The sequence below is a fragment of the Lissotriton vulgaris genome, unplaced genomic scaffold (genome assembly GCF_964263255.1).
Source record: "Lissotriton vulgaris unplaced genomic scaffold, aLisVul1.2 SCAFFOLD_1996, whole genome shotgun sequence".
In the NCBI taxonomy this organism is placed as follows: domain Eukaryota; kingdom Metazoa; phylum Chordata; class Amphibia; order Caudata; family Salamandridae; genus Lissotriton; species Lissotriton vulgaris.
In genome coordinates, this window is record NW_028251263.1 from 288319 (window position 1) to 314550 (window position 26232).

Sequence of the window (26232 nt, forward strand, 5' to 3'; positions counted from 1 at the left end):
TTGCTGACATGTGATGTGAAGATTCTTGCCAAACTCATCGCCACGCGCATAAGTCTTCTGTTGCCAAACCTTATCCTTCCCGACCAAGCTGGCTTTGTCCCGGGCAGGGCGACATCCCACAACCTTCGCACCTTCTTCTCAGTGTATGACTCGGTCCATGAGGATTTGCCCATGGCAGCCATATTCCTAGACGCCACTAAAGCGTTTGACTCGCTGGAGTGGGATTATGTCTTTGGAGTGCTGGGACGCATGGGTTTTCCAGCGATTTTCGTTTCATGGATAAGGCTGTTGTATATGCGCCCTACGGCCAGGGTCCTTGTTAATGGGCAGCTTTCCCCAGAATTCACTATCTCCAGGGGGACTAGGCAGGGGTGCCCCCTATCCCCCCTCCTCTTTGCCATAGTCACAGAACCTCTCGCTGCTAAGCTGCGACAACACCATAAGGATAGTGCACTGCGATGCTTTCAGAGGCAGATCCTCATCTCCATGTACGCAGATGACATCACGCTATATGTTCGGCACCCGGGCGATAATTTGCACCCGTTGCTTAGGGAATTTATTAGGTTCGAGGCCCTCTCAGGAGTACAAATCAATTGGGCCAAGTCTTGTATTTTCCCCCTCACTGCTTCCACCCGTGCATTCCCACTTGACTATCCACTTACATGGTGTGAAGGGGACTTTAAGTACCTGGGTATTCACATTGAGAAAGATAGGGAGGCGCTCATGCGGGCTAATTATGGTACGGCAATAGATAGGGTCAGTGATCATGTCTCCAGATGGATAACACTTCCCCTCTCTATGGCGGGGAGGGCCTCCCTTGTTAAGATGGCTGTGCTCCCTAAATTGCTTTATTTGTTCCTCAACATACCCTTCTATCCTGGTGCATATTTTTTTAAGCGGCTTCGCTCCGAAATGCTCAAATTGGTGTGGGGGGGGAAGACACCCAGGCTCCGATGGGAGGTGCTGACCAGGCCTTATGCTCAGGGCGGGTTTGGAGTGCCTGATTTTGAACTGTATTTTCGGGCAGCCCAGGCACACTTCGCCTATTTCTGGGTGAGACAACCTAGGTACATGCCTCAGCTGGCAGCTGAACATTGGCTAGCACACCCCACGCCAATAGAGGGAGCACTGTACACCATAGTGGAGGGGAGGGATAAGACCCCCAACACGCTGTCTAGCACAGTCACAGCTTGGTTGCGTATTAGTGAGATGTTGGGCCTGCACTTGATTTATGCCCCCCTCCTTCCCCTGGCATATCACCCACAACTGCCGCTACTGCAGGAAACTGGCTTTCAGAAATTGCTGACGAAAATTTGTGTCCGCACGTGGGGAGATTTATATAGCAATGGCACGTTTCGCACCAAAGACCACGTATATGAGGGAATACAAACGACACCATTAGAGATCTTTTACTACATGCGATTGAGACATGGACTGCAGGCGATTATGCCGGATTTCCCACACGAGCCCCCTGTACTGCTCCCATTGCAGCACATACTACAATTTGAGAACCCCTGCAAACTTGTGTCTACACTATATAGGTCGATCCGTGCAAATGTAGAGTACACTGAGCTTGCTGCAAGGGCGAAATGGGATAGGGAACTGCCTGTACCCCTTACTGACAGTGGTCATTTTGCTTGCAGCAGACGGAACGCATCTCCTCCAGCAGCAGGTACAGGATCATTCATTACAAATTCGTACATAGGTTGTATTACACGCCGGCACGCTTACACAAATTCAGGCTGCGGGATAATGATACCTGTGACAGAAGTGGGACTCCTGGGGCTGATTTTCTGCACCTTGCTTGGGGCTGTACACGGGTATATCAATACTGGGACCAGGTGTTTTGGGCGCTTTCCACAATGATAAACATGACGGTAACACCCTCCCCTGTAATGGCTCTGTTAGGGTATGTCGAGCCTCTGCAGGCGGCCCACCGCAAGTATGTGGCGATGGCTCTGTTGTTGGCCAAACGCAGAGTGGCTTGTAGATGGGGAAGGGGAAGGGCACCTAAGTTTAAGGAGTGGATGGGTGACCTGGTGTATTGCCAGTAACAACTACATACGTATGCTGAACTGCTGCCTCCCTCCTCCAGGCCCACGGATATCTGGGCCCCGCTACAATGCTATTTGATAACAGATTCTCCACTTGTTGATGATGCATGAGATAGAGTTGCTGTGCCGATGTATTGTTGGGGCAGACCTGGGGAGATGTAGAGATGTTCCGGAGTCTTAAGTGAAGCCCGTGACCCGATATAGCACTTTATTCCTTCTGTGTTGTTTGTCCATGCCCCGCTGCCCTTGCTGTCCCCATCCTACTGTGAATTGTGTCTGTCCACCGGCCGCTTGGCTGCCACGTGGGATCCACCCCTACTGTGAATGATGTATTGCACATGCTTAGGTTTTTTTTTTTCTGTTCTGTTAGTTCATCAACAAAATGACAAAAGTGAGACGAATTGATGTGCTTTTAATATCTATGTACTGTTAATGAATTGATGCGCCGTTCTACAGCACTGCATATGGGGACTCTTGATTGACTACTCTGCTTTCATTGATGATTTGTACTATAGCAGCCGGCCTCCGGGTTGTGGCAGAATGCTGTGTACACTTAACGGTACTTAATAAACGTCTTGCAACAAAAAAAAAAAAAAAAAAAAAAGTTTCTGCCAGCCTCAGAACATGGCAACCCTGATCCCCCAGGATCGTGGAAACCATATAAAACTTTTCACTCAGTGTCTTGTGCTCACTTAGTTTGCTTCAGAGATACACAGAATAAACAGTCTGGACGTTTCAATAGATATTTATTGAACAGTTGTTATTCCAGTGTAGAATATATGAGCTACAAAAACCCTTAGACAGTAACCAAGATATATGGTTAGCAATACTACAAAAGTGAAGCGATGGTATAGTTCTACCATCTTGCAGAAATCATGAATTTATACAAGTACATAGAATACATGATAGGAAAGTGTGTACTCCTACAATATCTTCCTAACTAGATATATATAAATGTACCTAGCATCTTTGTAGGTGTTATGCCAAGAATCCTTCTAGGATCTAGTCCACCTCATTACCTGAGCATTAGAGAATGTGGGACCCTGTCCTGGTCTCGAGTTGGACACCCCGCTAGGGATGTTAGACCACTGCTAGCTGGAGCATCAGCATACAGGAACCTCAGCGTCTCTGGTCAGTGTGTCAGCCGGGAATTCACGGTCTTCTCTGTCTCTCTAAGCAAGACATGATGTATATATACCCACAGGTCTCTCCAGGGGTCCCACCTTGCTGTGTTACTGTGTCGTCCTAAAGGCTGGCGTTGGGCTTGGACATTAACATAGATATAACACAGGAGATCTTCATCCTGCTGTGAGTCCTGCTGTGCTTCCCAGAAGCCTCTTGCATAATGTATGAGTATCGAACCAGGGAAAAACCTGCGTTCTGAATGCAGGGTCGTATCTAGGTAAAAGGTCAGTGCCTAAGAACCGTTATGTATGTAATGTAGGGAAGAATATAGGTGAAAGGTTGTGATGTTACCTGCGCCTCTTTAAGGTACCTTTATGGAATATAACAACCACCCAGAGCACAGGGAGCCTTTATCTACCACTGATACACACAGCAATTTTACAAAGTTCACAGTGAGTTGCTTTACCACTGATGCACACAGCAATTTAAAACAGTGTGGGCTAATATTTACCGCTGAATCTCAGCTTTTGACATTGGTTTATAATAATCTTTACAGTACCGTTTTGCAGCATCTACATCGGGTTATCATCATAGCTACCTATATGCATTCACATACTGTCTGAAACGTGCACTTTGAGCCACCAGCTACATTACCCTCCTCTACCTTGGGTAAGGTGGAAGGAGGTGTTTCTCACACACATGAAGGCTATTGGTGGGGATAGAGTGGGTGCTGAAAGGAAAAATAATATCCTCTTCTATTGTTTGTTGTTCGAAAGGTCAGTTCATTTTAGGGATTTACCACCTCAAGGTGTAGGGGAGCGTAATGCTTTTGAGGAAGCTCATCTAAGAATGGAGCTAAGGTTTAAACCCTCTTCGAGTCTGGGGTTGAGTAGATACAAGTTATGTACTAGAAACCAATGTGATGGGGAGAACTTTGATGTTTTCTTGACTGCATTTCGTAGTCTTGATTTATATTGCAATTTTGATGCCATAACAGAAGAAATGATAAGAGATAAAATTATAGTAAATGTTAACAAGCATTTGCAATGCAATAGGTCTCGCATTATTTAAGTTTGAGCTATTAGCATTGTAAATGGCAATTGTTTTTTGCTTTATGCTATAGTTTTTTTTTACATAAAAAGCTTCATATAAAATATGTTTTATTAAAGTTATTTATGCAGTATCTAAATTTTGTTTGCATAAAACAGTATAATACTATCTTAGTAAAAAAGTCAAATATTTTAATGGAAATTCACCACATGTTCATTTATGTGTTGGTTTTGAAAATAGCTAAATTAATAGCTTTGTCATTTACAATGCCAATAGTTATAACTTTCGCAAATGTGACACCTATAGCATTTGTCATGCAACATTTGTATTTACGTGACTTAGATGTATTGATATTACAAATAACAATGGCTTTTAATTTTTTTTAATACTTAATAAAAGTGATTGTAATTTATAATGGCAATAGCTTAAACTTTTGTAAATAACTTTTGTGAAGATTATGTTCAGTGTATTTTATTGTAACAAAATCCAAGAACAGAAGTGAAATATTAACATCTTTTTGTGACATTTGTAATAAAGCTTGAAACATTGAGAGAACATATTTGTGCTGTGGTGGTGCTGAGTGATGCTGTGGTGGTGCTGAATGGGGCTGTGGTGATGCTGAGTGATGCAGTGGTGGTGCTGAGTGGTGCTATGGTGGTGCTGTGGTGGTGCTGAGTGATGCTGTGGTGGTGCTGTGGTGGTGCTGAGTGGTGCTGTGGTGGTTCTGAGTGATGCTGTGGTGGTTCTGAGTGATAATGTGGTGGTGCTGAGTGACTGTACTCACTGTCACTCTGCACTCACTGTCACTCTGCACTCACTGTCACTCTGCACTCACTGTCACTCTGCACTCACTGTCACTCTGCACTCACTGTCACTCTGCACTCACTGTCACTCTGCACTCACTGTCACTCCGCACTCACTGTCACTCCGCACTCACTGTCACTCCGCACTCACTGTCACTCCGCACTCACTGTCACTCCGCACTCACTGTCACTCTGCACTCACTGTCACTCTGCACTCACTCTGCACTCACTGTCACTGCACTCATTCTGCACTCACTGTCACTCCGCACTCACTGTCACTCCGCACTCACTGTCATTCTGCACTCACTGTCACTCCGCACTCACTGTCACTCCGCACTCACTGTCACTCCGCACTCACTGTCACTCCGCACTCACTGTCACTCCGCACTCACTGTCACTCCGCACTCACTGTCACTCCGCACTCACTGTCACTCCGCACTCACTGTCACTCCGCACTCACTGTCACTCCGCACTCACTGTCACTCTGCACTCACTGTCACTCTGCACTCACTGTCACTCTGCACTCACTGTCACTCTGCACTCACTGTCACTCTGCACTCACTGTCACTCTGCACTCACTGTCACTCTGCACTCACTCTGAAATCACTGTCACTCTGCACTCACTCTGAAATCACTGTCACTCTGCACTCACTCTGCACTCACTGTCACTCTGCACTCACTGTCACTGCACTCATTCTGCACTCACTGTCACTCTGCACCCACTGTCACTCTGCACGCACTCTGCACTCACTGTCACTCTGCACTCACTGTCACTCTGCACTCACTGTCACTCTGCACTCACTGTCACTCTGCACTCACTGTCACTCTGCACTCACTGTCACTCTGCACTCACTGTCACTCTGCACGCACTGTCACTCTGCACGCACTCTGCACTCACTGTTTCTGCACGCACTCTGCACTCACTGTCACTCTGCACTCACTGTCACTCTGCACTCACTGTCACTCTGCACTCACTGTCACTCTGCACTCACTGTCACTCTGCACTCACTGTCACTCTGCACGCACTGTCACTCTGCACGCACTCTGCACTCACTGTCACTCTGCACTCACTGTCACTCCGCACTCACTGTCACTCTGCACGCACAGTATCGGGCTTGTCTGGTTCTGCACCCACCTCAGGGTTCCGGGTGGGGCGATCCTGCCACCCCCCTCGTCGTATCCAGGTGTCTTTCTTCCCTGTGCTCAGTCTTCAGTCGCTCCGAAGCCCGTCCCTTGGAGCTATCCCAGGCGGGTCTCTGCCAGCAGGGGCGTGTTGTGCGTTTGCAAGTGGTCTATCTCCGTGTGGCCCTTGAGGTCAGGGTTGGCTGAGGTGGCTATCTCATCCCTTCTCCTTCCGCCCGGTTCGTGAATATGGTCCGGCCCTCTCCCGTGTAGCGCTTGTCCTCTCACAATGACCCCTGGTGCAGGGGGGGGGTGGGGGGGGGGCACTATCTCTTCTTCCAGTTCCTAGTATCCCCACTGCTGCTTCAGGGCCTTCTTCCCCGTTCGGCTGTGTGCCTTGTCACGTAGGGGGAGGGGGGGCAATGTCCGAAGTCTCACCCCCTGCCGCTCTCGTGATCGTTCTGCTCTCCCTTCCCTGCGTGGCCCCGATTCCTTGCTAGTGTCGTCCCTGGCGGGGTCAGCCTCCGCTGCTGGTGCCTCCCGTAGTCTGTCGCCTGCCCCCGTGTCTCGTGTGTCCTCCCCACCGGCCGTTCCACAGGCGGGAATGTGTGTATGGGGGGTGGGGAGAGGGCACCTCCGTCGATGCGGGTGGCACTAATGGGAATTCGGGGGTATGCACCGGACCGGTAGGCCACTGGCGCAAGGCCTCCCCCCAAGCGGTCCCTTCCTCCGCTTTTGACTCCTGGGCTCACCTCCGTTGTAGGCGTCCAATCTTGCCTGCGGGAACGGACCAGCTCCGCCGATCCAAGCGCCCGCGGTTTTCGTCGTTGGAGGGGGAGGGGTGCGGGGGGGGAGGTGAAGGGATCCCCCCGCTCTCCGCTCCCGGGTAGCACCTCCACCAAGCGCCGTGCCTCGCGGGTGGGACCCGTTCCGCTTCTCCCTCGGTCTCCGCGTCTGTGGTCCGGAACCTCACTCAAACGGCCGCCATCTTGGTAAAGGCGGCCGGAATTCAGTCCGGAGCTGCTGCTACTTCGCGGACGCCTCTCTCCGCACCTGAATGAGGCCCGGGCTCGGTCTGTCGCGCCGCGATTCCGGCTCCGCCACAGCAATCAGGCCACCTCACAGGGCAGGTTCGCTTCGCCACTACGGTTGCTCAGCCCCTGGCCTGCGACCAGGAAGTCAGGCAGGCCGGGCGGGACAACCGGAAGTAGGAGGGCGGGAGCCTACCCCGCCTCCCACGGAAGAGCCGCGATTGTTTGGCGCACCGGAGCAGGCAGGAGCCTACCCTGCGCCCCGGTGCCGAAGAAGGGAAGAAGAGTCTTGCTGCCGGTGGGAGCCGCTGCACTGAGGATGCCGGTGAGTGGGGCTTCGCCTTGTTGGGGAGGGGGGGGGGGCATCTGTATGCGCGCGCGCGGCGGCGGACTGTGTATGTGTGTGAGCGTGCATGTGTGTGTGTATGTGTATGTGTCCTGGAGTCTGTGTGTATGCGTGTGTGTGACGGGGGGGGGGTTGCCTGTCTGGGTGCCTGCGTGTCTGTGTAAGTGTAAATGCGTGTGCGTGTGTGTGGAGCCGAGAGGAGAGGGGCTGGTGTGTGTGGAGGGGTCTCTGTGTATGCGTGTAGGTGACGGGGGTGTGCCTGTGTATGCGTGTGTATGTGCGCATGCGTGAGTGCTGTGTATGCGTGTGGCTGTGATGTGCGCATGCGTGAATGTTGACGCGCGTGCACGCAGCTCAATCCAGCCGCTCGTCACAGTTTTGTGTCCCTCATTCCCCCGTGTCAGACGACTATAAGTCTCCAGCCTGGACGCATCCTTCGGATGCGATGTCCAGGCGAGACCTAAAAAGGTACAAGAACGACTTTGGGTTATGGGGGATTTGAATTTACAAGATGCTGTATCTACTGCAAAAGCCATAGAGCAGCCTGAGATTTGGATGAAGTCTGTAGAGGATGGTGTCTCCAAGAACCCAAAGCCTACTGATGAAGTATGTACTGTCTCAGAATATTCAGGCCACCGGGTACCTGTGGGAAAGAGATATAAAAAATCTAACACTTGTTATCGGTGTGGTAGTCCAAACCATTTAGACCAGTCACCCTTGTGCCCAACTATTCGGGAAAAAATGTAGCATTTGTGGGAGCTAGGGACATTTTTCGTGTGTGTGTATAAAAGTGAGAGGAAGAAAGGAATGGCAATGTCCCGTAGTAAAGTTGTTGTAGCTAAGGAGACTGCATGCTTAAAGTGTGTTTGTGTAGCTGATACTGACGTGGAGAAGGGAATTGTACTATCCCTTACTAACCTAGAATGGGAAGGAGAAATGGTTAAACCTCCCAGATTCAAAGTTCATGTGTCCAATATGGAACTAGAGCTCATAGCAGACTCTGGTTTATCGTGGACAATAATTACTGTGAAATATTTTATGGAGAGGTTTGATGGAGTCAACCCTTTGAGTGACTTGAAGGAATCTGATGTTATTACCCAGAGTTCTGATGGGTCTGCTATTGAGATGGAAGGTTTTATGGAGTTGGATGTAGTGTTCAAAGGTAAAGTGGCTCATATTAAGTTATACGTGGCCAAAAAGGGAGTGAATGTTTTGGGGTCGAGGGATCAATGGAAGCTAGGAATTATTTTAAATCCACCCAGCAGGGTACCTGTTCTAGCTGTAGGCGATCCAGAGGAAATTCACTGGTTTATGCTGCAATTTCCTAATGTGTTTTCAAGTAAGTTAAGAAAGTTGCAAAAATGCACTCATTGTATCAAATTTAGGAGTGGTGCAAACCACATTAATTAAAAACTGAGAGGTTTGCACGAAAAGCTCAATTGTGTACTCACATGCTGGATGGGGAAATTATTGAGGAGTTAGAATCTTCTAAATGGGTAGCTCCCATAGTTTTGGCCCACAAGGCTGATTAATCTCTGAGAGTATGTGTTGATCTCAGAGTATTGAACGCAAACAATGTGAAACACTTCCATTCTCTACCCAATGTCAATGAGGTGGTTAGTATGTTAGAAGGAGCAACAGTGTGTTCTGCACTGGATTTGCATTCAGCATACCATCAAATTGAATTGAGTGATGACTCTACATTGTTGATTGCTTTCATAACTCTAGAATTATTTCAATTCAAGAGGATGCCATTCTGCAGGTGCTGGCAGCATCCGTTTTCCAGAGAGCAATGTTCCACATCTTCAAGGAGATGGAAACATTTGTTAAGTGCTTTCATGTTGACATTTTGGTCTTCTCAAAGAATAAGCAAGTACAGTTGGAGCAGTTGAAGACATTTTGTGCGTAGTTTGGAAAGCAGGGTTTAACCTTGAAGGAGGATAAGTGTAAGTTGTTGAAGAATGGAGTATTTGGGTTATATCTTGTAAAAGGATGGTGTCATGCCAAAGCTGTCAGTGGTGGATGCCATTGTTAATGTCCCTGCACCTCATAACAAAGAAAATGAGCTCTCATTTTCTGGACTCTGCGAGTGTCACAGCAATTTGATTAAGGATTTTGAACAAACATGGAGCTTCTAAGGGAACTTACTCAGAAGAGTGTGGAATTTAAGTGGTCCGAGGAACATCAACATGCCTTTGATTTAGAAATCAGAGATTGTCAAAGCTCCTACTCTTAAGCCGTTCTATGTCAATAAAGAGGGCATTTTTACTGTAGATTCCAATCTTTATGGAGCGGGGAGTGTGTTATCTCAGAAATGTAGGGGTGAGGAATGAATTGTGGCTTTTGCATTACATACTCTTAGTGAAGATGAGCGTAGGGATGCAGCAATTGAAAGGGAGTTCTTGGCAGCTGTGTGGGCTGAAGAGCATTTGAGGATTTATCTTTGGGGCTCTTGTTTTACCATTAAGACAGATCATAAACAGTTGGTGGGGGTGGTTGTACTACTGCATGCATTGCCAGCCTCATGTCTAGACTTCAATATTATAATTACAGAATTGAATATGTTCCTGGAAAGGAAAACGTCACTGCTGATTGTATTTTGAGGCTTCCTAGTAGTAGTGAGGAGGGAAGTGAGAGAGAACATGGGACAGAAGTGGTTGCCAGTGTTTCTGATGTCATGCCCAAGGTGTTTGAAGGGGTGAATGAAGGGATGTGGAAGGCTGCAGCAAATGATGATATTTTACTTTTGAGAGTGTGGGAGTATGTGAAGGAGGGCTGCTTGAGAAGGTGGCAGGATCCTGCGGAGTTGTATCCTTACAGGAGGATATCTGAGGAGCTGTAAGGTCAGGGAGGATTGTTGTTTACGAGTGGAAAATGTATTCCACTCATTGGATTACTTGATCGTATTTTGATGCTAGCTCATGAAGGTCATCTAGGCAAGTCATCCATGAAGAGATTGCTTAGGGAAATCTTTTGGTGACCAGGGTTGGAGAGGCTTTTTGATAGGGTTGTACGTGTGAGGTGTGTGCTGACAATGAAAGAATGCTTGAATTAGTGCCAGTTCCTTTATTTCCGGTCGAGTGTCTTGAGTTTCCTTGGCAGAAAGCCGGTTTTGACATTTCTACTCGCTTCCATTTCTTACCCCATGAGTGTAAGATATGGTGAATTACCTTTCTAAATGGCCAGAGGTTATGTTTGTATCTTATGTCACCACAGGTTCAGTTTCTGAGTTTTTCCAAGAGCTTTTTGGTGGGGAAGGTGTTCCTGAGGTCCTCTTCAATCAATCAATCAATCAGTCATTTGTTAAGCGCACTACATACCCACAAGGGTCTCAGGGTGCTGGGGGTGAGGGGGGCACTTCTGATCGAACAGCCAGGTCTTTAGTATCCTCCTGAAGGTCAGCAGGTCTTGGGTCTGTCGTAGGCTCAGTGGGAGGGTGTTCCATGTCTTGGCGGCGAGGTGGGAGAAGGATCTCCTGCCGGTGGTTGTTCTTCAGATGCACAGGACAGTGGCAAGTCTGAGGTCGGCGGAGCGTAGCTGGCGGTTGGGGGTGTAGAAGGAGAGCTGTCTGTTGAGATAGGCTGGGCTGGTCTTGTGGAGTGCCTTGTGTGCGTGGATGACGAGCTTGAAGGATATCCTATTGTTAACGGGGAGCCAGTGTTGGTTTCTGAGGTGGGGGGTGATGTGGCCGTGTCATGGTACATCGAGGGCCAGTCGTGCCGAGGTGTTTTGGATGCGTTGTAGTCGATTGATTAGCTTGGTCGGGGCTCCCGCGTAGAAGGCGTTTCCGTAGTCGAGTCTGCTGCTGACGAGGGCCTGGATCACTGTCTTTCTTGTATCTGTCGGGATCATCTGTAGATCTTGCGGAGCATGGAGGGTGTTGAAGCAGGAGGAAGAGACGGCGTTGACTTGCTTGGTCATTGAGAGCGTTCAGTCGAGGATGATTCCCAGGTTGCGTGCGTGGTCGGTGGGGGTTGGGCTCCCCCCAGTGCCGTTGGCCACCAGGAGTCATCCCAGGCTGACGGGTTGGAGCGGAGGATGAGGACCTCCGTCTCATCACAGGCAATGCTGTACAATTGAGGGTGCAAGAAATGAGTTTCTTAGATTTTGCAACATACATCATGTGAGCACTGCCCTGTATGAGCCTAGTGGTAATGGTCAAGTGAAACGTTTCAACCATGTAACAAAACATTTTGTGGGCAAGAGATTTTGATAGAGAATGGAAGGACAAACTCAGGGAAAAGTTGTGGCTGTATCATGTCATGACGTTTACCACCACCGACGTTAGTCCGTTCAAAATTGCTTAAAAGTAAGGATCCTGTAACTAAGCTGTGTCCCTAGTGGTTCAAAAAGAAGCAGTTGGACAAGGAGGGGTTTGTCGTTAAAGAGGATTTTGTGGTGAAGGTTGAGAAGAAGCACGAGAAAATGAGACACATGTTTTATATTAAATGGAAAACCATAGTTCCCGACTTTGAGGTTGGAAACTGGATCAAGGTGCACAGACCAGGTATCCAAAAATGAGCCCAAATTTGGCAAAGCCATGAGAGCAGTCAAGGTACATAAGAACATTGTGGTCACTCAAGATGGTAAAGTGTGGAATGTCAGGAGAGTGGCTGATTGCAAGAGTAGAGGAGAGGTGTGTGAGAGTGCTTGTGGAAGGAATGTTAATGAGAGTGTGGCTTTTAGGATCAAAGGATATAGTTGGGACAGGAGGCCTCCTGCGAAGTTTATGGATTTTGTGTAGTGTACCTTATTTTATTGTGTCTTGTTTTGTGTCATCTGTTGGGGTTTGTTTGTAAGGGGATAGCTGCGTTACATGTGTTCTTGTTGTCTGTTTTCAGTTCATTGTCTCTTTAAGAGGGTTTTTATCATTCTAAGTGTAATGATGTCCAGTTTGGTTCTGGATTGAGAATATGGAACATCGGGGAGTTGACTGCCTGGACTGTAGGCAGGTACTGTGCTGTCTCTGCAATACATCTATTTGGAATATATGGAAGATATTAAAATACCAAGGCCATAAATCTTCCATCCAGTGAAGGGCGTGAGTCTAGAATATGTCTATGGTGCCTTTCACAGGGGTGCTCCTCACACACTGATATATGTCAGAATATCCAGTTTCAACATCAGCCTACAAAAAATGACCCCCAAAACATCAATGGTATCAAGATCTGTACATAAAGGTTAGTATAAATGTACTGTTTCTTACTGCAGTGGTTGGGGTCTTTGGCTGGGCGGGCCTCGATTGGAGGCCCTCGGTTGGGGGCCCTCAGCAGGGGCCTTGGGTTGGGGGTCTCCGGCTGGGGCCATTGGCTGGTGGACCTCTTCGGATACCACCCCACGTTTGTGGATCTCGCTCAGAATGTGCTACATACTTAACCCTTTCTTTTTACTCAACAGATGGAGACCCTGTAAAAGGACAAATTCTTGTGATGCTGGTGGGCTCTGCCGCTGGAGGGTGTAGCGCCTTAATCCTGCTCCTTGTGGCGCTTTACTGTAAGTGTGCAAGATAGCAATGCGGGTTGGAGAGGAGGGGGTCTTGTGTCATCACTATGTTCACTTGCACAGATGAACAATCAGTGATAAGGTGCTTTCAATTGATTAATTTTACATCTTCACATAGCGCTGCCAAAACCAAAGGCGATATACGGCGCTTTACTTATAACCAATAAACAAGAACAAGTGATGCATCTAGATGGGGAGGGGGCAGATGAGCAACGACAATGACCCAGAATCCTCCAGAGCTGAAGAAGTCGAACCTTCGTGAAGAATTGAGGAGGCCGTAACAAAGGTACCACAAACTCTAAAGCAAGCAGGGGAATCAGGACCCCATTCCTCTGTTTCAAAGTAAAAGACAGATACTATGGGGCCTATTACGATGTCGGGCGGACACCGTCTCGGAAGTGCTGTTCTGTGTTTTGTGGCACTTTATCCCCTTCAGATGAATACATAATATTTCATGCAATAAAAACGCTATACAGGTGATGTCTAAAGCAGACATCTGTCTGTGCTGTGTTGTTGAACAACTTTTGGCAGCCAGGGGTCTGTTGCTGCACGACCTGAGATGATCACTGTGTTTGAAGCACTAGCTGCCCCACTCTAAAGACCAGCTGCTCATCACTCATACATTAGAGACATTTAACAAAATCGAGAGGCAAACATACAAAGAAAGTTTGTATAAGAAGCAACAACTTTGCTCAGGTCTTTTATGGACCTCGGGCGAGTCCTGCTCCTGTGAGTGCTTCGTGCCCTGCTGCACGTCCTCAGCACATGGTTCGGCACAGGCTACGCTACCATTGATTGCCAACATTCGGGTATAAGCACTTGTGCTCCTTTGTTCTTAGTATCTGCTGCTGGGTTGGCTGGTCTGTGGATGGGTGTGAACCTGGTGGGGCGGCAGGGAGCACAGCCCCATAGTGATTCTGAGGATGGGTGTGAACCTGGTGGGGCAGCAGAGTGCACTGCCCCATAGTGATTCTGAGGATGGGTGTGAACCTGGTGGGGCAGCAGAGTGCACTGCCCCATAGTGATTCTGAGGATGGGTGTGAACCTGGTGGGGCGGCAGAGTGCACTGCCCCATAGTGATTCTGAGGATGGGTGTGAACCTGGTGGGGCTGCAGGGAGCACAGCCCCATAGTGATTCTGAGGATGGGTGTGAACCTGGTGGGGTGGCAGGGAGCACAGCCCCATAGTGATTCTGAGGATGGGTGTGAACCTGGTGGGGCGGCAGGGAGCACAGCCCCATAGTGATTCTGAGGATGGGTGTGAACCTGGTGGGGCGGCAGGGAGCACAGCCCCATAGTGATTCTGAGGATGGGTGTGAACCTGGTGGGGTGGCAGGGAGCACAGCCCCATAGTGATTCTGAGGATGGGTGTGAACCTGGTGGGGCGGCAGGGAGCACAGCCCCATAGTGATTCTGAGGATGGGTGTGAACCTGGTGGGGTGGCAGGGAGCACAGCCCCATAGTGATTCTGAGGATGGGTGTGAACCTGGTGGGACGGCAGGGAGCACTGCCCCATAGTGATTCTGAGGATGGGTGTGAACCTGGTGGGGCGACAGGGACCACAGCCCCATAGTGATTCTGAGGATGGGTGTGAACCTGGTGGGGCGGCAGGGAGCACAGCCCCGTAGTGATGTTTGGCCGGGCACTCGCACTCTTCATCAGCTGGTGAATGTCAATGTCATGGGGTTATCATACTTTATGTGGTAAGGCACCACTTCTAGAGCTAGGCTGCCTCTGATGGAGCCCCTGCTGTCAACACTGAGGGAGGGTTCGTCCTCATTTGTAGAGGACAAGAAACGCAAAACTGTTAGGAAAGATCTGTGCGGTTTCCAGGGTAGGGATGAGGGCTCAGCTTCAGTGCTAGGACTGAGGGCTTCATGTCTAGGACTGAGGGCTAGGCTTCATGCCTAGGGTTGAGGGTAAGGGCTGAGGACTAGGCTTCAGAGCTAGGGTCACAGATCTATGGCTCAGGGCTAGTGCTGAGGGATAGGGTTCAGGGGTAGGGTTGATGGCTATGGCTGAGGGCTAGGCGTCAGTGCTAGGGCTGAGGTCTGGAGATCAGGACTAGGGCTAAGGGTTAAGGTTAGGGCTGAGGGTAGGTGCCAGGGCTGAGGCTGAGGGCTATGACTGAGGCTTAGGCTTCAGGAATAGGGCTGAGGGCTGGGGTTCAGGGCTAGGACTGAGGGCTGGGGTTCAGGGCTAGGGCTGAGGGATGGGGTTCAGGGCTAAGGTTGAGGGCTGGGGTTCAGGGCTAAGGCTGAGGGATGGGGTTCAGGGCTGAGGCTGAAGGATGGGGTTCAGGGCTAAGGCTGAGGGCTGGGGTTCAGGGCTAAGGCTGAGGGATGTGGTTCAGGGCTAGGGCTGAGGGCTGGGGTTCAGGGCTAAGGCTGAGGGCTGGGGTTCAGGGCTAGGGCTGAGGGATGGGGTTCAGGGCTAAGGCTGAGGGCTGGGGTTCAGGGCTAGGGCTGAAGGATGGGTTCAGGGCTAAGGCTGAGAGATGGGGTTCAGGGCTAAGGCTGATGGCTGGTGTTCAGGGCTAAGGCTGAGGGATGGGGTTCAGGGCTAAGGCTGAAGGATGGGGTTCAGGGCTAAGGCTGAGGGATGGGGTTCAGGGCTAAGGCTGAGGGATGGGGTTCAGGGCTAAGGCTGAAGGATGGGGTTCAGGGCTAAGGCTGAAGGATGGGGTTCAGGGCTAGGGCTGAAGGATGGGGTTCAGGGCTAAGGCTGAGGGCTGGGGTTCAGGGCTAAGGCTGAGGGATGGGGTTCAGGGCTAAAGCTGAGGGATGGGTTCAGGGCTAAGGCTGAAGGATGGGGTTCAGGGCTAAGGCTGAAGGATGGGGTTCAGGGCTAGGGCTGAACGATGGGGTTCAGGGCTAAGCTGAAGGAAGGGGTTCAGGGCTAAGGCTGAAGGATGGCGTTCAGGGCTAAGGCTGAAAGACAGGGTTCAGGGCTAGGGCTGAAGGATGGGGTTCAGAGCTAAGGCTGAGAGCTGGGGTTCAGGGCTAAGGCTGAAGGATGGGGTTCCGGGCTAAGGCTGAGGGATGGGGTTCAGGGCTAGGGCTGAAGGATGGGGTTCAGTGATAGGGCTGGCTGATGGCTGATGGCTTGGAATGAGGTCTAGGCACCAGTGCTGTGGTAGAGGGCTATGGCTGAGGGCTAGGCTACAGTGCTTGTGCCAGGGCTGAGGCTGAGGGCTAGCGTTGACAGCTGGGTGTCAGAGCTAGGCTTCAGGGCTGTGGTTAGGAGACAAGAACAAGTAACAGCTGTGAGAATATCATAAGGAGGGTCTGTTAATTATCTTCTTTCAGGTGTGTCTCACACAGCAGAGCTCCAGGAGTTGTGATGTAATGCCACAGACCAGCCTAACCACATCTCATCTGATTGCCTCCCTCATACAGGTGCCCTAAGACCGAAGCAGAAAAGAATCATACAGGAAGAGCAGGTAAGGAAAGGATCTCTACTTCCACGCTTGCTCTCCCGTTCCTTTTCTGAAATGGCCATTTTTGTACCAGTGTCCTGACCCCTTCTGGTGCAACCTTCTGGTAGTGTTTTACTTGGCGGTTTTCAATTTTCTGACCACAGGGAGGATGAAAGGCTGAGTCTCCCCCTTCTCTGGATTCAAGCTCATGATGCCGACACACCACCGCTTTCTATCGGTGGTCAGGGTTTCATTCTCAGAGCTATCCAACCAGCTTATGAATGATTTATATCAAATGTCTTGTTTCCTTCAAGCACAGGGAAGCACCCTGCAGCCCAAGACCACATCTGACATTCATCATACCTGGGGTCCTTCATAGCGCTTACACTGAGTCTGGACTTCCAGTGGTAGCGCTTCTCCTTGCTGCTGTCCATCGGTTGGTGGAGGCTGGCAGGAATAGAGGGCAGCACTGGCAGCAAGGGCAGATTTCATTTTAAGGATCGCTTCCAGTGTCACCAGGACCTTTTTCAGCAGTTCTGTCGGTGTGGAACCAGGCGGCTTATCTCAGATGTCAGATATTCAGGCTGTCTGCTCTTCAGGCATATTAGGGTGGATCTGCTGCTGGTTGTTACTGCTTGTACCTCCAGACGTTTGTGAAATTGTTTATATCTACTGCCTGCATTCTCAAAATAGTGTGACCTATTGACTTTGCCAATGCTTGTTTTAGTTGTAAGTGGTTTGTGGGAGTGTTGGTGATGTTGTGGTTGTTGGCAGAGTCCCTAGGTCTGGGCTTCAGGTAGAATGAGGGAAGACCTGTTCCAATTAATGTCCTGATGGTCAGTCGTTCCATGTTGAGTGGTGTGGGGGAGGGTCAAGCTCCTCCTGGGGGGTCCTGCAAGGAGGCCCCGCCCAGGAAGGGGTGGATTGGTTCTAACCAAGGAGTCTGAATATCTTTTCTGGAGAGAGGAGGCAGGTGAGGGCAGGAGCCGAAGGGGTCACGTGCGCGTCCTCGCACCTTTCTTACGCCATCTTTAGGGAGGAGCTGAATGTGGCGCCGAAGAGTTCGCACGTGGTTGCTGCAGTGAGAATGTTCTGGAAGGTGTCTTCTGATTGGGAGATGTGGGGGGCTCCTGCTCTGTTTTAGTAGATTGTTTGGGATGAGTTTCAAGCTGAGAAGCGGTGGGCGTGTTCCTTTTCCAGTGGTTCATTGAGGTTTCTAGTGCTTTGTAAAGGAGTCTGCAGCTGTTCATTTGTAAAAGATTGAGCACTCATGCCAAAGCTGTGCTTAGAAGCCTGCGACCGGCGCTATTACAACTCAGCGCGCCGAAAACCAAGGCAGCACAGGCTGGAATCCACCTCATGGCCCTTTAATCGACTACCGGCACTCCTGGCCCTTTATATTTCTTATTTATGCACATTTATATAGCGCTGACATTACCCAAAGGTGCTAAAGCACTTTACAATAGTAATGTTCCATTACATGTAAGTTACAGAAGTTTAAAATCCTACCAAAGTAGTTACACGGTCGAGCATTACAAATGGTAAATCTTTACAGAACACAAAGCAATGATCTTTTTTTCACAGGTCCCTGCTTCTCCATTATAACGGCTTCTGTCTTTCGCTGTCTCCTCCTTTCCCCTCGTGCTTTCGGAGAATGTCGCTGATGAAAAATAAGTGCCAGTCCCCAAACATAGGTGCCTGTGGCCCCCACCAGCAACCACTGGCTCAAATTAAACACTGGGGCTGCTTTAGGTGAGCCCGGTGTCACTTTTGCACCACATTTAGGGGTCGATTAGGATCGCTGGCGGACTTGAGTCCGTCCGCGACCTCAGAGTAGGAGGGACCGTCCGCATGGGCTGCGGCGTTCCCTCCGTGCAGATTAGGATGTGACCGCCAGGGTGGCGGTCACATCCTCTGTCTTTAACATTGCAGCGGGTGCAGCTTCAAGCTGCACCCGCCGCAATGTTAAAAATTGCACGCACAGCATTTGCGTGCACAAAGCTGCAGGCACCGCGCAGTGCCTGCTGCTTTGTTCACGCTAATGCAGGGGGGTACCATAGGTACCCCCCATGTGCACCCCCCACCCCCCTTCACCCAGGGGGCCCGCAACGGGCCCCCGAAGTGACGGTCCGTATGCTTTTCCATGGCGGAAAAGCCGCCGTGGAAAAGCATACATTCTACACCATCCTAATATGGCTGGCGGTGTGTGATAGACACCGCCAGCCATGTTAAAGCTTTTCCGCCGCGGTCGGAAGGCAACCGCGGCGGAAAAGCTGCGGAAAGATTGCAAGACCGACCAGCCATCCTAATTTGGCGGTGGGTCTTTCTAGCCACCGCCGGCCCGGAGGATGCGGGAAAACCGCAATCATAATAGGCCCCTAAGTGTTACAGGCGTGACGCGGGCTCTGAATCACATTCATGATACCATTCAAAGCCGCCTGCATGGCTGTGAGTGACCGCATAATCACGAGTAAGGAGACGCAAATCGCTGCATCACCTTACTCTGCGCGCGGGCGGCGTTCCATGGGCGTTGCAGCGTGTTTTCCGATGCAAACCCATGGAATTTGACGCTGCCCCAGATTAACAAAATCATGTAAACCTGGAGAAGTGCCAGATCCGTGCGCCCCCTGAGGTGCGGAGCATGAGGCAAAATATGCTTCTTTCTCCTCGTTTATTCCTCTTTCGATAAGTGCTTCATTCTGCAGCACAGACGGAGAGGAAACGGCCTCTTATGACTGTTTCTGAGCCTGAAGGTCCCCTTCCTGCATAAGATCAATCCTGCATGCAACGGAGGCGCCCTTCCACCACAGCGCCTGCATTGGCCGTAAGCAGCGGAAACGGCGCATGCGCCGGCAGAAAGGGCAAGAATGCCCTGCATTCCTCCCCTGGGCCAAAATCCCATAAGTGCTTTGGTGTCCAGTTGTCCAGCTCTCTGGGGCATGGCAAGGAGGGATCTTGTCCAGCGCGTGTCTCTCTCCCCCATCAGCCTTGCCACACTGGGACCCGAACTCCAGCTCTTTGGAAAGGGCCTTGGCATGCTGGCATTTCCATGGTCCATGTCAGACCGACGGAATCATGATTCTTTCAACCTGATGAGCTCTTCCTGCTATAAATTATTTCTCATAATGTTTGGAATGTTTCTCTTGTGGTATCTGCACTTTAATAGCGCTCCCAGGGGCACCTGCTTCACTCAAACTCACAGGCCTGGTGTTTTGGAGTTGCAGTGATGTGGGTGTGGGGGTTCAAGTGCCCCCTGAGTACTCAGATGTTTTTCTTACTGGATCTTTTTATTGTTTATTTTTGGGGTGCTCATAGGTCCCACACCTTTCCGTAGAAGGCAGTGGAAGTTTCTCCATCCATGGACTCCTAATGGTCCAAGCAGGTGTGTTCTCCAGGCTTCTCAGGTGCTCACCTGTCCCCTGAGCCTGCCCCAGGATCTGCAGAGCAGGTTTATAGAGCAGTGTTTGGGATGCTGCGACCATGGCCATGTTCCATTCGCATGCGGCTTTAGGCCGAAGCTCAGGCTGAGACACATGTGCTCTGTGTTTAAAGTCCATCTCTGCCTAGGTGACACCCTACCCCGCAAACAACCCGCAATTTGTATAACTTCAGGAACCTACACCCCAAAGCAGACCCCACAACTGCCCATGAAGAAACAAAAAAAGGCATCAGACTAGGAGGAAACTCAAGGAGATGCTCTCTGGGACCAATGACCCACCGCTGGTCTAACACCGGGCGCGGGTGACTTCAAAAACATTTAGGAAAGCAGGGGCATATTACCAAGTGGCAGCGATAATTATTGCTGGCCGCCCTCAGCGTCAAAATGCTTATCGCCGGCTATCGCTGATAATTATTGCCATGCTAGCGCTGTATTAACAACGCATAGCGCAATGGCGATAATTATTCCAGCGATAGTGGTGTTTTCCATGGAACATCGCTGGTTTTCCAGCGATGTTCCATGGAAAACGGCGATAACCTTGCTGATACGACCCTGTGGTCGTATCAGCATAATTCACCCCCAATGGTAAGTATTGCTAAGTCAGCATTTTAGCAGACATTAGAGCGGTTTTTGCCAAAAACGAACGTCTGCTAAAATACCTGGGTCTCCTTGTAAATATTGCGATGTGCACATCAGTGAAAATTTACAGGCAATACTGCCCAGTGACGCCCACTTTGCATCTCATTAGAGATGCAAAGGGAGGCGTTGGGAAAACAGGTGCTAACATGCGCTAATGCATGTTAGCATCCCCTTGGAGATAGGGCGATAATATTATCACTGCTTTTTTAGCTTTTAAAGCCAAAAAGACAGAGATAAGGCCCTTGTTAATGTGCCCAGCACTTCTTTTGGGCTTCCATCAACTAAGCGCTCTCTGTACGACTGTCCCTCCCCTGAACTCCTGCGAATATCCGCATATTGTCCATGTGTGATGCTATTCTAGTGTCCGAGGAATCTGATTAGCAATGTTTTCCTTCATCCATATGCTGAGTGCTTCCTGCAAGATCCATTTACCTCTGGCCTCCTGGAAACACTGGCCCTGTCCACCATGAAGCATTTATTATCCACCTCTGTACAGTTCATTCCTCTTTGGAAAATAAAGCAAGAAGGTACCTAGGCCAGATGTGAGGATACCCAGACACGCAGGCGTGCTCGCAATGTGAACTGAATGCAACATAAATGAAACATGGAAGAAGAGATCCCTAGTGAGGACATCAAGGTGCGCTGAAGCACGGAAGCGATGGAAGCAGTGAGTGTGGAGACCTTGCCTGCATTGAGCCAATAGTGGAGCACATCTCAGATACTGAGAGGTCGTTCTGGTGCAAAGAGAGGTCATTCTGGAACAAAAGAAGGTCATTCTCAAGCAAAGATAGGTCATTCTGGTGCAAAGGAAGGTCACTTTGGAGCGAAAGGCCTTCTGGATCAAAGAGAGGCCACTCTGGACTAAAGATAGGTTATTCACAATGGACCAAGCAGAGGTCACTATGTGACAAAAGGAGGGCTTAATGGGGCAAAGGGAGGCCACTCTGGAGAACAGGGAGGTCATCATTCTGGAGCAAAGGGAGGCCATTCTGGAGCAAAGGGAGGCATTCTGGAGAACAGGGAGGTCATTCTGGAGCAAAGGGAGGTCATTCTGGAGCAAAGGGAGGCCATTCTGGAGCAAAGGGAGGCCATTCTGGAGCAAAGGGAGGCCATTCTGGAGAACAGGGAGGTCATTCAGGAGCAAAGGGAGGTCATCCTGGAGTAAAGGGGGGTCATTCTGGAGCAAAGGAAAGGTCATTCTGGAGTAAAGGGGCGTCATTCTGGAGCAAAGGGAGGTCATCCTGGAGTAAAGGGGGGCCATTCTGGAGCAAAGGGAGGCCATTCTGGAGAACAGGGAGGTCATTCTGGAGCAAAGGGAGGTCATCCTGGATTAAGGGGGGTCATTCTGGAGCAAAGGAAAGGTCATTCTGGAGTAAAGGGGTGTCATTCTGGAGCAAAGGGAGGTCATCCTGGAGTAAAGGGGGGGTCATTCTGGAGCAAAGGGAGACCATTCTGGAGCAAAGGAAAGGTCATTCTGGAGCAAGGAAAGGTCATTCTGGAGCAAAGGGAGGTCATTCTGGAGCAAAAGGAGGTCATTCTGGAGCAAAGGAAAGGTCATTCTGGAGTAAAGGGGGGTCATTCTGGAGCAAACGGAGGTCATCCTGGAGTAAAGGGGGTCATTCTGGAGCAAAGGAAAGGTCATTCTGGAGCAAGGAAAGGTCATTCTGGAGCAAAGGGAGGTCATTCTGGAGCAAATGGAGGTCATTCTGGAGCAAAGAGAGGTCATTCTGGAGCAAAGGGGGGTCATTCTGCAGCAAGGAAAGGTCATTCTGGAGTGAAGGGAGGTCATTCTGGAGTAAAGGGAGGTCATTCTGGAGCAAAGGGAGGCCATTCTGGAGAACAGGGAGGTCATTCTGGAGCAAATGGAGGTCATCCTGGAGTAAAGGGGGGGTCATTCTGGAGCAAAGGAAAGGTCATTCTGGAGTAAAGGGGGTCATTCTGGAGCAAAGGGAGGCTATCCTGGAGTAAAGGGGGATCCTTCTGGAGCAAAGGGAGGTCATTCTGGAGCAAACGGAGGTCATCCTGGAGTAAAGGGGGTCATTCTGGAGCAAAGGAAAGGTCATTCTGGAGCAAGGAAAGGTCATTCTGGAGCAAAGGGAGGTCATTCTGGAGCAAATGGAGGTCATTCTGGAGCAAAGAGAGGTCATTCTGGAGCAAAGGGGGGTCATTCTGCAGCAAGGAAAGGTCATTCTGGAGTGAAGGGAGGTCATTCTGGAGTAAAGGGAGGTCATTCTGGAGCAAAGGGAGGCCATTCTGGAGAACAGGGAGGCCATTCTGGAGCAAATGGAGGTCATCCTGGAGTAAAGGGGGGGTCATTCTGGAGCAAAGGAAAGGTCATTCTGGAGTAAAGGGGGTCATTCTGGAGCAAAGGGAGGCTATCCTGGAGTAAAGGGGGATCATTCTGGAGCAAAGGGAGGTCATCCTGGAGTAAAGGGGGGGTCATTCTGAGGTAAAGGGGGGTCATTCTGGAGCAAAGGGAGGCCATCCTGGAGTAAAGGGAGGTCATCCTGGAGTAAAGTGGGGTCATCCTGGAGTAAAGGGAGGTCATTCTGCAGCAAGGAAAGGTCATTCTGGAGCAAGGAAAGGTCATTCTGGAGCAAAGAGATGTCATCCTGGAGTTAAGGGAGGTCATTCTGGAGCAAAGGGAGGTCATTCTGGAGCAAAGGAAAGGTCATTTTGGAGCAAGGAAAGGTCATTCTGGAGCAAAGGGAGGTCATTCTGGAGCAAAGGGAGGTCATTCTGGAGCAAAGGGAGATCATTCTGCAGCAAGCAAAGGTCATTCTGGAGTAAAGGGAGGTCATTCTGGAGTAAAGGGAGGTCATTCTGGAGTAAAGGGAGGTCATTCTGGAGTAAAGGGAGGTCATTCTGGAGCAAAGGGAGGTCATTCTGGAGTAAAGGGAGGTCATTCTGGAGTAAAGGGAGGTCATTCTGGAGTAAAGGGAGGTCATCCTGGAGCAAAGGGAGGTCATTCTGGAGTAAAGGGAGGTCATTCAGGAGCAAAGGGAGGTCAATCTGGAGCAAAGGGAGGTCATTCTGGAGCAAAGGGAGGTCAATCTGGAGCAAAGGAAGGCCATTCTGGAGCGAAGGGAGGCCATTCTGGAGAACAGGGAGGTCATTCTGGAGCAAAGGGAGGTCATCCTGGAGCAAAGGGAGGTCAATCTGGAGCAAAGGGAGGTCAATCTGGAGCAAAGGGAGGTCAATTTGGAGCAAAGGGAGGTCATTCTGGAGTAAAGGGAGGTCATTCCTGGGCCTCTCCCCCCATTCACCCATCCTGCTGGTCCTGAGGGGTCTGCAGCACGTCCTGACTCTTTGACACCAGCAGCTGAACTCTGTACATTGGGTTGTTCTATTTCCGCCTGTTGGAGCCGCGAGGCACAAATCATATTGCTAAGCTTGTTATCTTCTTATATTATTATCAAGGCCAGTTGTGATATCTGAGGCTCTGCTTCATGGGACAGCTCCATCTGGTTCGTGCAGTCTGTCCTGAGGGTGCTGGTCAGGCATGTAATATCTTCCATTCCCCAAGATGGGGAGCTCCGGGGGGAGGGGGGGGGGGGCTCTGTCTTCCAACTGGTTCTTCTGTCCTCCCTCAGGAGCACAAGTCCAGCAGAGGGAGGTGGGATACAGGAAGGGGGGTCCCCGATGCTGGTCCAACACACGTGTGGCAGACTCCAGGGCTCTCCACCTGCTTTGAGGGTCTCTTGAAACTTTTGCTGCTTTTTGACGCTCAGCTATTGAAGTAACCTTGACACCGGCAATGTCCCACATGAGATTGTGGGTTTTTTCCAACCAGCTCATGAAGGAGGCTGGCACACTGCCATCTGTGCCTGGGTGGGGACCGGGATCATAGGATGACTTGATATCATGAAGAGGATTGTCACCAAATCTCATGACTTGTTTCTACAAATGCAGGTGCAGAGCCAGGAGTACCAGCTACAGGAGGAAGGCCTGGAGTACCAGCTACAGGAGGAAGGCCTGGAGTACCAGCTACATTGGATGGACAGGACGCGCCACGAGGACCCGGCACTCACATATGTCCTGCCCACCATCTACTCGCTGCTTGGAGAAGATCACGGGAGCCGGCTGTCCATGCCTGAGCCAGCAATTATATATACACAGCTGAACCACAATCCGAGACCAGCCTTCTCTACCAGCACCTTGTGAGATCTCATAGCATCGCTTCTGTCTGGAGATCTGGCATTCTGGTGCACCGGCTCACCAGGGCTTGTCTAAAAGGTCCCACGAATACTCCATGGAGATGTCCACTTCCTGTGTAGCTCATCAAGTTGAGACGTTCTCCACAGGATCAGTGCTACAGATGTGCCCACAGGTTGGCCCACAATATGTGCAGTGCAATCGTATGCATAGAGAAAAAACTAGGTTTTGACTTAAGAAAGACCAAAGTGATGAGTGCAGGTTGTGATGTGAACAAGCAAAACCGAAGGGGAAAATGGACGGCGTGTTTAACAATGCAAGCACTCACCCCCAGTCAACTGATCTGGGTTTAATCCATCATCGTTCTTTAGCTCACTCTGCCACCCCAGTTCAGACATGGCTATATGCAAATCAGTCTGACCCTGTGCCTCATGGGAACAGTCCAGCCCGAACTGTGCAGCAGCCAAAGAGCAGAGCACGTAAAGCCATACGCCTCCCTCAGCATAGCATTTAAGGCGCACCAACCTTGGCCAATCAGCAGCGGTGGAGTAATGTCCAGTGTTAGATCCCACATCGCCTCTAATGATACCTTGATGGGACCCCCTAGGGCCTCAGTGGCAGAGTCTATGATGCAAGGCTTTCCCAGGGTACACATGGGGCAGCAGCTTGGCCAACCCCCGCTCTCATGTCCAGGATTTGTTTTTTGGCAACAAGGCAGCCCCTCATCCTGACTAAACACAGAAAAACAAACACCCTCAATCCATCTGGGCATTTATGAAAAAGAACCTGACCTCCCTGGCTTCACTTTCAAACTAGACAAAAAACTATTTCCAAAAATACATGTAATAGATTTTTTTTAAAGAATGGTGAAATGTGTGAGTTATGGATAAGATGGGGAGCATCTCAGTTCTAAATAAACTGGGGCCAGGTCTGTGTGCCCAGCCGGAAGTGCCTTTTTCTAAGATTTGACAGACATTCATGATGTTCGGACTCCCCCGGCTCCACTTCCGGGTGATCACAGGTGCCTGGAAAAAACCGTTCACAACCGGACGCGCCGGGACTTGTCCTGCCATGAAATGGTGGAACAGGCTGTGCTGGGTTGTTCCTTTTATCAGGTTTTGTATCAAGTGCTTGAGGGCATTTTTCAAAGCTGGCACTCTGCTGTTGAAGGGCTGCTCTCCACTTTTTATACACAGGTGCTCCCAATTTTGAAACTTTAGCTGGGGTGCCTTTTTAGGAAAAGCTTTTTATTTCATAATAATTTGATAAACACAATTTGTATTTTAATTCAAATTTAAATTTTTATTTCTCATGCTTTAGTTAGTTAAAACAATGCATGGAGACTCAATAAAGGCCAGAAAGATACAATTTACAATTAAAAAGTATTGATAAAAGTTACATTCGGTGCACACAAAATACATTAGTTTGTATACTAAGATAATTTAGACAAAAAAAGTTAATTCCTATTATTTTGGCTCCAATGTATATCTTAATCATTTAAAGTCCAAGCATATCCTGTGCACGAAGCATTTGCAACAATATTGTGATG

General features: G+C 49.8%; 1 protein-coding gene across 1 annotated transcript in view; it reads left to right on the forward strand.

Moving 5' to 3' along the window:
- LOC147662959 (uncharacterized) overlaps positions 1 to 24721 on the forward strand; it is a 174223-nt gene extending 149502 nt beyond the window's left edge. The window contains exons 3-5 of the mRNA XM_086950760.1: positions 12929 to 13024; positions 16431 to 16474; positions 24441 to 24721. Of these exons, the coding sequence (XP_086806886.1) occupies positions 12929 to 13024; positions 16431 to 16474; positions 24441 to 24692 (392 nt within the window). The 3' untranslated portion in view covers positions 24693 to 24721. The remainder of the gene's footprint in view (positions 1 to 12928; positions 13025 to 16430; positions 16475 to 24440) is intronic.
- Positions 24722 to 26232: the final 1511 nt, after the last annotated feature.